General features: G+C 36.6%; 1 protein-coding gene across 5 annotated transcripts in view; it reads right to left on the minus strand.

The window, feature by feature from the left end:
* Nucleotides 1–15339, minus strand: part of LNPK (lunapark, ER junction formation factor) — an 84244-nt gene that overhangs the window by 22992 nt on the left and 45913 nt on the right. For all 5 annotated transcript variants that reach the window (XM_024122291.3, XM_055088687.1, XM_024122292.3 and 2 more), the window contains one exon: nucleotides 4079–4291. In XM_024122291.3, the coding sequence (XP_023978059.1) occupies nucleotides 4079–4291 (213 nt within the window). The remainder of the gene's footprint in view (nucleotides 1–4078; nucleotides 4292–15339) is intronic.

Raw genomic sequence — 15339 nt, forward strand, 5'->3', positions numbered from 1 at the left:
GGGTGATTAATTGGGAGATTGGGATTGACATGTATACACTAATATGTATAAAACAGATAACTAATAGAACCCACTGTATTAAAAAATAAAATAAAATTTGAAGAAAGAAATAATACCAATTCTACACAAACTTGTCCATAAAATTAAAGTTGAGAATATACCTTCTCATAGTGAGGCCAGCATTACTCTGATACCAAAACCAGAAAAAAAATTACAAGGAAAAACAAAAAAGAAAAACAAAACTACAGATCAATATCCCTAAGAAAAATTGATGTAAATATTTCTAACGAAATTTTAGCAAATTGAACCCAACAATATATATAAAATAATAAAACATCATGACCAAGTGAAATTTACCTCAGGAAAGCTAGGTGGTTTAACATCTAAAAATCAGTGTTAAAAAAACCAATCAGGGACTTCTCTGGTGGAGCAGTGATTAAGGATCCGCCTGCCAATGGAGGGGACACAGGTTCGATCCCTGGTCCGGGAAGATCCCACATGCCGCAGAGCAACTAAGCCCGTGTGCCACAACTACTTAGTCTGCACTCTAGAGCCCGCGTGCCACAACTACTAAAGGCCCTGTGCCTAGAGCCTGTGCTCCGCAGCAAGAGAAACCACCACAATGAGAAGCCTATACACTGCAACGAAGAGTAGCCCCACTTGCCGCAACTACAGAAAGCCCACGCACAGCAACAAAAACCCAATGCAGCCAAAAATAAATAAATTTATTTTTAAAAAATCAATCAGTGTATTTCACCATATGAAATAGTGATGTTAAAACAAAAAAACAAACTAAAACCCTACATGAGCATCTCAATAGATCTGGAAAAAGCATTTGACAAAATCCATCATCTTTTACTGATAAAAACCTTTGTAACTAGGAATGGAAGGGTACTTCCTCAATCTGACAAAGGCTATCTATTAAAAAAAAACCAACAAACTATAGCTTACATCAGCCTGAATGAAGAAAAAGTAAATGCTCTCCTCCTAAGATCAGCAATAAGGCAAGGATGTCTGTTCTCACCACTTCTATTTAACACTGCACTAAAGGTTCTAGCTAGTATAATAAGGCAAGAAAAAGAAATGAAAGGAATCCAGATTTTAAAAGAAGAAGTAAAATTGTCCTTACTTACAATCTGACTATGTAGAAAATACTATGGAATCTATGAGAAAAAAATGCTATCAGAACTAACAAGTGAGTTTAGCAATATTACAGGATACAAGATCAATATACAAAAATCAACTCTATTTCTATATATGTTAGCAATGAACAATGGAAAGTTAATAAAATCTCATTTAAAATAGGATAAAAACATGAAAAAATTAGATGTACGTTTAAACCCCAAAAGGTGCAAAACCTATATACTGAACACTGCAAAACATTGTTGAGAGAAACTAGAGATCTAAATAAATAGAGAGATACATTGTGTTCATATAATAAATTAGCCAGTATCAGAGGAGATGAATCGAGAATGGGGAATGGAGGAATAACCCAGTATTTAGTTAATGATTACATCATATAAAAACAGTAGCAACAAAAACAAAGAGTTGCACATTCAAACTTTATGAATTGTAACTCCACAGTCTCTGAAAACTGAAACAGAACTGTGTGCAGGAGATACTTTGAACTGAGAGACTACACAGAAGGCACTGAGAAGAAAGTGAGAGAATAAAATAAATAAGATGTGATGTTTGCCTTTGTAAAACAAGGCCAGATAAGAGTAAGACAGGCAGCAATGGAGGTTAAGTGGAGACCTTGTAGAAGACTTTGAAACAAAATGCGGTCTTGTTGGAATAAGCCCTGCAATACATGGATAAAAGGTTTTCAAAATGACTGTGACAAAAACTTAAAAGCATTAAAAAATGGCTTTAGGGCAGCAATATGATATTAATATGTTGAAAGATAAGAAAGAGATTTCGTTTGTAAATAATCACAAATCTAAAGGTTGTAACCATCTTTAAAAAGGCAAATGATGTAGAATTATAGCTAGTAAATGAAATTTAGGTTCTAGAATAAGTTTTTAGAATTACAAATCAAGTACATTTTTCAGATTTCATCAGTTATTGGTATAGTCATACTAATAACATTCAATCATTATCATTAAAACATTAACTTGAATGCAGACATTAAGTGTCATCCCTCATTACCAAACTTTCAACTTGAATAAACATGCCAAATTAGATTTTGAAAGCATTTAAGCCAACTTAACTTTTGCTGGAGTATTTTACTTCTACATGTTTAAAATGAAAATGTCCAGAAAGGAATCTGGATAAATAAAACAACAGATTTCATAAAACTATCTTAACTCCCTTGCATATTAATAACTTTTAAAATAACACATCTTTGTATTCATGCTGTTACGGGTAACAGTAATTAATAAAAACATCAAGAGCAATCATTGCAGGAATACTGGTCATTTTTACACAGCTTGGCAAATTATCAAGTACCTGCTGGTTATTAATTTCCAAACATATGGGAGCCCTGTGGTAATACACATTAAATTGATTCTCTTCCACAAATATGGCATAATGAAAATATGAATTATTAATCTTCTCTGTAAGAAATCACTTAACTCATTCATACTTTTGGCAATGTACAACTTAAATACAAAGTCTTTTACACAGAAACTAATTAAAAACTTCAGTAAAATATGTTATATTTACATGATCATGAAATGGTAGGCCATTGCTCCTGCTACAATCCTGTTCTTACATGTGCTAGTATATAATTTTTATTATTTTATATAAATTGCTAAACTTTAATTTCTTTATAACTAGTTACACAAATGTATATAACTCATGCATTCTCACAAAAAAAGTTCTTTCATTAAACAACTAAGAGCTTTACTTTACAAATATGGGTATCTTGAATCAACTAGATAACAACTGAAAGATGAATAATTTTCAATCACTTTAATTTACTCAACTTCACAAAATATATGGCTGCTTTGAGTGACATCATTATATGTCAAGTTTAAAAGTATTTTTTCAATAACCAATAATTAAGTTATGTTTTGTATTCATTTCATTTGTAGCTAGCTTTCTTAATGTAGTTATAAATTAATAGTTTTCTAGTTTTCTAAAATCTTATGCTGCTCTTTTTGAAGAAAAAGCAGGAAAAATAGTCTACTGCAAAAAAAAAAAAGTCTACTGCATTAGTAACATTTAGATTGCTTATTGATTTTATTACGTAAGTGCCCTGAATACCTGATATCAACTACTAACTAGCCTCAAAATCATTATAAATTATATGTAATTAGTCATGAAATATGAAAGTAATCTAAATTAAAATTAAATATTCTAAAATAAGATAAATAATTTACTATCATATTCAATAATCGGACATGGAAATCTACATAAACTAATGTGATCTGCTGATGTAGTGGACTTCCATGTCCCAATCACACTCCAAAAGAAAGTTGCAGGGTAATATAATCTATTACACACCAAAAATGGGATCTTCCCCTAGAGATCTACAGCACTGAAAAAAGAGATTCCAAAGAAATGAAATAGTAGTAAAGGCAGTATGTTACTAATTCAATAGAACTTTATGTTAAAGTATCTGTCAGAAAATACTAAGGTTCTATGGTTTAAAAAAAGAAAAATCTACCAAGCCCACGTTAACATTAGTAGTATTATATACCACAACACATGAATATTCTTCCTGAAATATGTTAATTGTCATATTTAAAAATATATACGAAGGGGCTAGCAAAAAGCATGAATATATTCCAAAAATGTTCTCTTCTATCCTCATTTTATATAAATCTGGGACCATTCTAAAGCTGAATATAAAAAGATATGCTATACTGTTGACTACAGAATACTACAAAGTTTTATTGCCATTTAAACAAAGAAGCCATAACAGTTAAATGAGCTCAAGAAATAGGTTTCAGTATCACAAGGTGCCAGCTGTAAAGAGTTATGGCTAATTGAATATGGAACTCCTGCTTAATCAGATAACTGCTCTGCTATTTCCAAATGAAATGCCATTTCCATACTGTCTGAAAATGGTCCATTTTATTGGTAACCAGAGAAAACAATATAAACTGTAAATAACATTAAGTGCTCTGTTTACCCATTCCAGGCACTGAAGTAGCAGGAGATCCAAAACGTCTTGGTAACACATTTGACGATAGGGCTGGAATAACAGTTCTTTCTGGGGGTCCACCAGGGGCCGAAATGTCCTTTGGTGGTCCAGGAGATACTGGAACTTTTGGGGGAGAGCCCTGGCTAGAGCCTGCTGGTGCTGGAGAAAGGTTTCTTTGAGCTACAGGTCGCTGACGAATCTCTGAGAATAAGAATAAAAAGTATATATTAGGTTCAACATCCAACATACCACCATTAGTCAATATCACAAATGACTTACATTTAATAATGTTTTGTGGCACTAGAAAGCATCTGTGGGGTCAAAACTACTTATAATAAGAAATCTATAAAATGTGACACTGAAAGCTGACTGTAGAGTACTCCATTTCTGAACCTACAATTCAACTACATGTATATATTTATGCAACAAGCCTTGATCTAAGTCTACCTGCTGATATTATTTTTCAAAATAAATTCAAATAAAATAAAATCGTCACCCAGTTATGCATATCTTTTTACAGTAATCCTTCCCAAGTTATGATAAAGAAAGTTTATCAGAATTAGTTAAAACGCCAGTGAAAACTATAGAATTGTTTTTTCAAGATAAAAAAATGGTAATGCTAAGAAATGAGTAAATAAGTATACTCTGTAATTATCAAGTATTTATGAAGTAATTAATCAAAGTAGTCATAGAAATGCTGAAAAAGTATTCTTTACTATTAGGTACCATTAGCTTCCCATTCTCCTTTATACTACTGCTATCTTTTTGGGTAAACTTTTTTTGCCAATACAGCTTACAAAGGAAAACTTCCACTCTGCATAAACAATATATTATCATAAACAAATTTTATCTTTTTCTTGCAAAAATTACAAGAAGTGGGCAAATGTGCCAAATCCAGGCTGCTGCCTCTTTTTGAAACACAATAACGCTGTTGTTTACATACTGTCTATGGCTACTTTAGAAGAGTTGAGTAGTTACAACAGAGACCATATGGCTCTCAAAGCCATTTACTATATTTACTATCTGGTGCTATACAGAAAGTTTCATGATCCCCTGCCTACTCGATAACATAAAATTCAATTCTGTCATTCCCCATGCCCATCAATATCTTACTTGAATGTCGAGGGTAAGATCTCAAATAAAGATGCACTTCTAGCTTTTTAATTCTACATATCACCTTACGTTATCACAAATCCTGAAACTGTAGGCTAAAATTAAAGAAGTTAAATTTTAATTGGCATGACTGGTAAAAAATGCATACTTCCGGAAGCAAAATAGTTTAGATTTGGACTCTATTTGACAGTTAAAGATTTCCATGAAAAGTTCATTGCAATCAAAAGTACAGCTTGAGCATCAGATGTCAGTTTACTATAATCTAGTCTACTAGTTAAGAACCTGGGCCCTGCGGTCAAAAAGGTTGGGTTAGAATCCTGGCTGCAGCTACAAGACCTCAGATGGGCTAACTTCACTAAGTCTCTGTCTCTTTATCTGTAAAATTAGGATAATAATATCCTAGCTCAGAATTGTTATGAGAATTAAATAAGATAATATCTGTAAGTTGATAGCTCACATTTATTGAATACATATTTCAGATGACAGTGTTTTCATACAGCTAAGTATTTCAAATCACCATTTATCTGTAATTAGTGGGACCAACTAATTTTCCATTGGTTCTTAATTTAATCTCTAACCCAGCCACTGCAATAATAAATTACAAGCATGTCATCATTATATAAATGGAATTGCCCTTATATTTGGCTATTTTCCTTACAGTTTATAGAAAACTTCAGATTTTACGTAGACTAAGTGTATCTTAATAACTTCTACAAATTAGCTGGTCACTTAATTATCTTTTATTCACAAGGAACAGCTTAAATGATGGTTACACATTAGGAAAGCCATTAAATGCTGCAAAAGGTACTGAGATCAATGAAATCATAAGAAGATCTGGTCACTGGAATTAATTTTAAAAAACAAGGCATCAAATATTGTAAATCATTTCTTTAGTAGATTTTTAGGTAAAACATAACTCAAAAATTACATTTTTCTTCCAGATAAATAAATGCTTAACATTTATTAGACTATCTTAAAAGTTACTATTATCCTTTCACTTCTTGAACAAAGACTTGAGACTGCTTCCTCTGAGTGTGCATTTACCCAGCGAAAATTAACTAAGGCGCTCTTTTTTTTTTTTTTAAACATCACTCATATGCTACTGAAAGGTAAGGTCTATAACCAACTATTTAACAAAGAACACCATATATAGCATTCCATAAAAGAGATGTGGCTTAATAATTTCTAAATCTAAAATTAGGCAAACAAAAGGGAAAACTGATACAGAAGAGTCAGGAAAGGGAGAAAAAGTTGCAATGTTTACAAAGGAAAAGCAGGTAACAAAAGAGTTACCATGACAATGGTTGAAAACAGCTAGCAATACGATACCAAATCTATATTTGGTAAAGTGTTATGGAATATTCTGGTAGTCTCAATTTAAAATATCTAAGATTTATCTACTTTTAGCTACATGGCACTTACAAATGCTTTGTATTATAATTCTCTTAAAAAGTTTCTAGTACTCAACAAAGTAGTCATAACGGTTAAATTGAACATTTCCCACATTTAAATGTAAAATACCATCCCCCCAAAATATTTACCAAGCATTCTACGTCAGTCTGGTTAAGTATAAGGACTGTCCCATGAAGCCACCTCTTGGCCAGAGGATGTTTTAACATCCTTATCAATGATCAATCAACTATTCAATAAAAATCATACCAAGTATGAGGACATGTCTATAATTTTAAATTCAAAATGAAGCAGACTCAAAATGAGATTAAAAACTACTATTTTATGATAAACAAAAGGAAGAAAACAAAGTTTAAAATAATAAAATAAGACAGCTGTTAAAAGCATAGATTCTGAAATCAAACTGTCTTGATTTAAATTTTAGCTCCACCCTGTTTATTAGATGTGCATGCAGCCTTTTCCAAGTTGGCATCTCTCAGTTCAGCTTCCTCACATAATGAGAATACTTACCTCCATGGTTGTTACAAAGAAAAAGGGCCTCATTTGTCTTCTACTTACTTGACCCTTTGCAGAATATGACAATGGATATCATCCCTACTTACACTTCAGCTTTCTAGATGCCAGTTTAGTTCTGCTTTTAACTTTGATCATTCCTTCTTTTTCCTGGGTTCCTCTTTCTCCATCTACACTTAAGTGTTAATATTCTTACACAGGGGTCCCCAACCACAGGGCCGCAGACCAGTATTGGTCCACGGCCTGTTAGGAACCGGGCCGCACAGCAGGAGGTGAGTGGCGGGCGAGCAAGTGAAGCTTCATCTGCCACTCCCCATCGCTCACATTACCACCTGAACCATACCCCCACCCCCTACCCCACCCCGGTCTGTGGAAAAATTGTTTTCCACGAAACCTGTCCCTGGTGCCAAAAAGGTTGGGGATAGCTGTTCTTATAGGTCCTCTTACTCTATTTTCTCTCCCTGGGCAATTTCACTTGATCCCATGGTTTCAATAAATATCACCTATACTTCCCAATGACTCCTAATCTGTATCTATAACCTCAACTTTTTCCTAAGCTCCATTGAAATAATTAACTACCTATAAACCATATCACCTGGATTTAACTTCCACTCAACAGATCCAAAAGCAAATTCATTCTCTTCAACACAAACCTACTACTCTGATTCTTATGTTCCTTATCTTGCTTAAAACACTAACATCTAACCAGTTGCTCAAGCTAAAAATCTTTACTCCTCCTTCGACTCCACACTTTCCAAATCTAATAGCCATCAAGTTCTATCAATCTATTCTTAAATCTGAATTATCTCTTAAATCTCTTCCCTTTTCAACTTCTTTGCAATAATCTATCTAGTGTAGGCCCTTATCTCTTACCTATATTAGTTGGTATCCTAATTGATTTCCATGTGTTCAGCCTTGCTCTCTCCAATCCATTCTCCATGTTACAAAAAAGAAAAAGACAAAACCAAACAAACAAAAGCATTCTTTCTAAAATGCAAAGCCTCCAGTGGTTCCCATGTTGCATATAAGATAAAGTCCCAAACTCTGTAATGCTGCATACAAAATCCTTTGTAATTATCCCTCCCTCACATAAACCCTACCTCCCTTTTTCAGGCATATGGCAGTATTTGCAGTTCCTCAAGGTACCAAGGTCTCTTCTTGGTACCTTAGAGTAGACCTATAGAGTCCTTTCCCACCATGTTCTCAAAGCAAATTGTTATTAAAACATGTGCATTGTGATTTGTGACGAACTTCACCATGGTCCTTGGTATGTTAAGATTATTTACATGTGCATAACTTTTTTAACCAAGAGCTAATAGGCAGGAACTGCATCTTTACAGCCCCAGGATGTGGCAAGGTACTGGCACAGAGTATGAGCTTAATAAAGTCTATGAAGCAAATTTATGTTCCTCCTGCACTTTAATAACGAACTTCCAACTGCCTATTACCCAACTTACGTGGTATAGTAGGCAGAATAAAGGCCTCCCAAACACATCCATGTCCTCATCCCCAGAAAATATAAATATGTTATGTTACATGCAAGAATAAGTAAGGCTGTACATGGAATAAGACTGTTAAATCAACTGAATTTTTGTTGCCTGCTACATTGAGAATTTTAGCCTAATTTCAGGAGACCATACAAAAAAGCTATCTTCAAGCAGAAAATTTTCTAATAATATATACCACTTGCCAGCCTTTAGTTGAGTTTACTTTTTTGTTGCTCTGCTTTTCAAAGAACTATTAAGCAAAATGTACTCTTAATTTACCGAAACATTTATTTTTTTTCATCACCTTGATGGTTTATTTCTACTCTAGTTTGTCTCCTACCTCTCTCAATTTTAAACAACTTGCACCTTGCAGTTCACCAAGGTCTCATTTGGTTAATCACTTTTTTACAACATTTAAACAAAATTTATGAATTCTTAAAAAAAGTTTCCTTTTATTTCCTTTGACAACACACTTATTAAGCAACCACTATGAGTAAAGCACTACTGAATGGAATTCAGAGTTGCAATATAAAGGTGGCAAGCAAAGATAACACAAAATTATAACATACACTAATGCAAGGTTAAGTGCCACAAAAAAAGGAAACAACAAAGTACCATGAAGGGTTCAGGAAGGGGGAAATTAAAATCAGTGATGGGATGAAGAAAGGTTTCATGGTAATGTTGGCATTTAAGATGAACACAGAAAAATGGATGGGGATAGAAATGCCTTTGTTACCTGTATTAAGGTATATGTGGCAGTTTTAAAATAAGAGTCCAAAATTATTTGAGTCACCTCCATTTAAATGGGAGAAGGAGAATGCCTATGTCCCCTCCCTTGAATCTGTACTACTGCTGTTTGACCAAGAGAATATAGGTGTGCCAGCTTTCAAAACTACTTTCTGTCTTTTGGGTGGCTTGCTCTTAGAACCCAGCACCATATTAGGAGCAAGTCCGAGTGGCTCCATTAGAGAGGTCCATGTGGAGAGGAACCAGTGGCCAGCACCAATTTGTCAGTCATGTGAGTAAGCCATCCTGGTAGTAGATCCTCCATCCCCAATCAGGTAGCTCCAACCCATATGCGGCAGAGATGAGATGTTTCTACCAAACTCTGCCGAAATTGTAAATTCATGAGCAAAACAAATGAATGCTGTTTTAAGCCACTAAGTTTTGGAGTGGTTTGTAATATAATAGATAACTACAACAGTATAGCTATAACACGTAAGAACATCCAAAAAAGTGCATTTGCTATTTTGTTTTCACAGATTTTCTTTATCAAATGTACATCCCCCCAAACAGCAAAGTATGAAGTATCATTCCATTTACTATCAATAGCAAAAAAGATTCATGACTTTTACTTTAATCTTCCATATATGCCATGGAACACAAGTGAGTAAACTCTAAAAGCCTACTTAAATAAGAAGTTGTAATCCATTTGCTAGGACCATTAACTTTTTTTCAATACTTTTTGATTTCAAACTTAGCTGTGGCAGGATATAACTGACTTTCCTTTTGTTAACTTCACTAGTACAAGATGCACTTGTACACTAAATCCCATCCCCTCTTGCCTCCTCATGGATGGTTCTCCATCAACTGTCCCCACTCTCTCCATCATCAATTATTCCATGTCTTCTAGGCCGTTCCCAGTAGCACATAAACATGCACATGCTATCATTTCTTTCATACATCATGCTCACTCATACACACAAAATGCTTCCCCCTCCAGCTACCCAGTTTTTCAATTCCCTTTACTCAAAAGAACTGCCTCTTCTCATTGTCTACAACTTCTCTACTCCCTTACTTTCTTAAATCTACTCTAAACAGGCTTTTACTCCATTCCTCTACCAAAACTATTCTTCTCAAGGTCACCAAGTTCCTCAACATTGCTAAAACCTATGGTCAATTTTCGACCCTCAACTTACTTGGCAGCAATATGTGTCACAGATGATCATGACCCAGAAACTTCAATTAGTGTCCAGGACACCACACACTCTTGGGATTTCCTATCTCACTGACCACTTCTTCTCACTTTCTTTTTCTGGTTCTTCTTCATTACTCCGAATATCTTAGAGTACCCTAGGGTGGCCTTGGTCCTTTTCTCTTCTTTCTCCACATTTACATCCTTGATAATCTCATCCAGTTTCACGATTTTAATAGATACCATCCAAATACTGATGACACCCAAATTTATATCTCCAACCCACATAATTCCTGTTTGCCAGACTCATATTCAACTACTTCCTTAGAATCCCCACTTGGACATCTAATAGGCATCTCAAACATACATATCCAAAATCAAACCCTGTTCTTCACCACCTCACCTGAAACCCCATCCAAAAAGTGCTCCTCTTGTAATTTCTACCATCTCAGTAAATGGAAACTCTATCTTCCCAGTTACTCAGGCCAAAATCCCGAAGGTCACCTCTGACTCCTCTGTCTCTGACCCAATATCCAATCCATCAGGAAATCTTTTCAGTTCCAACTTTAAAATATATGCAGAATCTTAAACCACCTCTTATGTTACTAAACAAAGGTTCAAGCCACCATCACTGCCTTCCTAGATAACTGCAAGAGCTTCCTAAGTACTTTCCCTACTTCCACCTTTGCTTCCTTTGCAGCCTCAACACAGTCACCTTCCTTTTAAAACATAATTTAAATCATGTCAATCCTCTGCTCAAAACAAAAACCAAAATTTTTTAAAAACTGAAAACTGAAGTTCTTACAGTGGTCTACATTCTACAAGACCCTGCATGATATGTTCCTTTGCTACCTCTCTTACTGTCTCTCCTACTATTCTCCCCATTGTTCAATCCAGTCCAGCCATATTGGCCTCTATGCTATTTCTAGAGTAATCTGGGCATGCTTTCTACTCAATCTCTGCACTTACTGATCCTTCTGTCTGGAATGTACTTCCCTCAGATATCTGCATGACTCATTCCCTCACCTCTTTCATGACTTTGATCAAATGTCACCTTATCCATGTGGTCTTCCCTGACAACCCTATTTAACGCTTCAACCCACCCTCACTCAAGACAGTCCCTATACATCATCCTTTCTTCATTTTCCTCCACCTAACACTATACAGATAAACTGATAGATAAAATTGTCTACCCCCAAAACATGCACAAAGGGAGATTTTTTTTCTTTTGTTTACTACTATGATCTCAGGGCCTAAAACAATGCCTGACAGCACACACTCAATAAACATTTACTGGAAAAAAAAACAAACAAATGAATAAATCAGAAATTAGTATATACAAGTCAAATTTATTCCCATATACCAATTAAAACCTTAAAAAGGAGGTCCTGGGCTTCCCTGGTGGCGCAGTGGTTGAGAGTCCGCCTGCCGATGCAGGGGACACGGGTTCGTGCCCCGATCCAGGAGGATCCCACATGCCGCGGAATGGCTGGGCCCGTGAGCCATGGCCGCTGAGCCTGCGCGTCCGGAGCCTGTGCTCCGCAATGGGAGAGGCCACAACAGTGAGAGGCCCACGTACCACAAAAAAAAAAAAAAAAAAAAAAGGAGGTCCTCCCCAAGGACTGAGGAGTCCGATCCCCACACTGGGCTCCCCAGCCCAGTGGTCCTGCACCAAGAAGAGCCCCCAAAATGTCTGACTTTGAAAAGCAGCAGGGTTCACATTTTGGAGAGCCAGAGGGCTGTAGGAAACTGAGACTGCTCTTAAAGGATGCTGGCAAAAACTCACTCAATCTGAATTCAAGCAGAAAGGCAGCAGTGTGAAAGGTGCCAGGGTCAGACCTACTTGCCGATCTTAGAAAGCCTCCTGCTAGGACTCCCCCTGGGAACTGAGATGTTGGCAGCAACCACTTATGTGATCTCATATTACCTAGATGACACCAGAACTGGCAGGCATGCTCTGCAATCCTTCCTCGAGCCTATTAGCACCAGGGGCCTGCCTCGCCTACCAGTGTGCTCACATCAGTTGCCTGCCACCAGGCCTCACAGCCAGATGTGCTGGGGGGCCTGCACCGCCCACCAATGTATCCCCCGTAATAGCACAAAGTAGGTCCTCTCAGCCAGCTGGCCCAGGGGCCAGCCCCGCATACCAATAAACCCACGGCAGTTAGCCCCACAACAAGAGAAAGGCGCACACAGCCCACATAGGATACACCCCTGAAGAATCTGGCTCTGGTGGACAGAAGAGAGCATGTGCCTGGGCCCCACAGGACACCTCCTACATAAGACCACTTCTCCAAGATCAGGAAATGTAATGGGTCTACCTAATACAAAGAAATAAACACAGAGAATTAGGCAAAGTGAGAAGACAGAGAAGTATGTTCCAAATAAAAGAACAAGACCAATCTCAGAAACTAAATGAAATGGAGATAAACAATCTATCTATCTATCAAGGTAATGATCATAAAGATGCTCACGAAACTCAGGAGAAGAATGGATGACCACGGTGAGAACTTCAGCAGAGTAAGAAAATACTTTAAAAAATCAGAGCTGACGAATACAATAACTGAGATGAAAAACACACTAGAGGGAATCAATGGAAAATTAGATGATACAGAAGAATAGACTAGTGATCCGAAAGAGAGTAGTGGAAATCACCCAAACTGAACAGAAAGAAAAAAAAGAACTCAGAAAAATGAGAATAGTTTAAGGGACCTCTGGAACAACATCAAGCATACTAACAATCGCATTACATGAATTCCAGAAGGAAGAGAGAGAGAGAAAGGGGCAGAGAAATTATCTGAAGAAATAATAGCTGAAAACTTCCCCAGTGTGAGGAAGGAAACAGACATCCAGGTCCTGGAAGCAGACAGTCCCAAACAAGATGAACCCAAAGAGGTCCACACCAAGACACATTATACTTAAAATGTCAAAAGAGAAAGATAATGAGAGAATATTAAAAGCAGCAGAGAAAAACAACTAGTTATACATAAGAGAGCCCCCATAAGACTATCAGCTGACTTGTCAGCAGAAACTTTGCAGGCCAGAAGGGAGTGGCACAATATATTCAAAATACTGGAGAAAAAAAGAAACAACCAAGAATACTCTACCCAGCAAAGTTATCATTCAGAATTGAAGGAGAGGTAGAGTTTTATAGACAGCAAAAGCTAGAGGAGTTCATCACCGCTAAACCGACCTTATGAGAAACGTTAAAGGGACTTCTCTAAGTGGAAAAGAAAAAGCCACACTAGAAATAAGAAAATTCTGAAGGAAAAATCTCACCACTAAAGACAAACATATAGTGAAAAGTAGTGGATCAATCACTTATAAAGCTAGTAGAAATGATGAAAGGCAAAAGTAGTAAAATCATCTATACCTATGTAGTTAAGGGATACACAAAATAAAAGGATGTAACTTCAAAACATAAAACATGATGGGGGGCTAAAAAGTGTAGGGCTTTTAGAAAGCGTTTGAACTTAAAACAAGATCATCAACTTAAAATAGACAGCTATATACATAGGTCAATATATATGAACCTCATGGTACCTAAAACCAAAACACACACACAAAACAAAGGAATCCAAACATAACATTAAAGATATTCATCAAATCACAAGGGAAGAAAGCAAGAGAAGAAGAAAGAAACAAAGAACTACAAAAACAACCAGAAAACAATAAACAGAATGGCAATAAGTACATACCTATCAATAATTACTTTAAATGTAAATGGACAAAGTGCTCTAATCAAAAGACAATGGATGGCTGAATGGATCAAAAAATCAAGACCAGGACTTCCCTGGTGGTGCAGTGGTTAAGAATCCACCTGCCAATGCAGGGGACACAGGTTCAATCTCTGGTCCGGGAAGGTCCCACATGCCATGGAGCAACTAAGTCCGTGCGCCACAACTACTGAGCCTGCGCTCCAGAGCCGCGAGCCACAACTCCTGGCCCATGTGCCACAACTACTGAAGCCCACGCACCTAGAGCCCGTGCTCTGCAACAAGAGAAGCCACTGTACTGAGAAGCCCATGCACCACAACGAAGAGTAACCCCCACTCAACGCAACTAGAGAAAGCCCGCATGCAGCAACAAAGACCCAATGCAGTCAAAAAATAATGATTTAAAAAAAGAATACTAGCAACCAAATTGAACAATATATTAGAAGGATCATAAACCATGATCAAGTGGGGTTTAAACCAAGGATGCAAGGAAGGTTCAATATCCACAAATCAATTAATCTGACACATCACGTTAACATGACAAAAGATAAAAATCCTGATTATCTCAATACATGTAGAAAAAGCATTTGACAAAACCCAACATCCATTTATGATAAAAACTCTCAACAAAGTGGGTATAGTGGGAACATACCTCAATATAATAAATTCCATATATGACAAACCCAGACCTAAGACTCAACAGAGAAAGCTGAAAGCATTGCCTCTAAGATCAGGAATAAGACAAAAATGCCCACTCTCATCACGTTTATTCAACATGTATTGGAAGTCCTAGCCACAGCAAGCAGACAAGAGAAAGAAATAAAAATCATCCAGGCTGCTGCCAGTGTCCTTGTCCTCACAGTGAGACACAGTCACCTCCCGCCTCTGCAGGAGACCCTCCAACACTAGCATGGTGTTATAGACTGGAAAAGTCCGGGTTTAAAATTAAAGAGATTAGGAGAGGACAGACAGCAGAAGCAAGAAGAACTACAATCCTGCAGCCTGTGGAACAAAAACCACATTCACAGAAAGACAGACAAGATGAAAAGGCAGAGGGCTATGTACCAGATGAAGGAACAAGATAAAACCCCAGAA

Source organism: Physeter macrocephalus, chromosome 2, assembly GCF_002837175.3.
Source record: "Physeter macrocephalus isolate SW-GA chromosome 2, ASM283717v5, whole genome shotgun sequence".
NCBI classification, from domain to species: Eukaryota; Metazoa; Chordata; class Mammalia; order Artiodactyla; family Physeteridae; genus Physeter; species Physeter macrocephalus.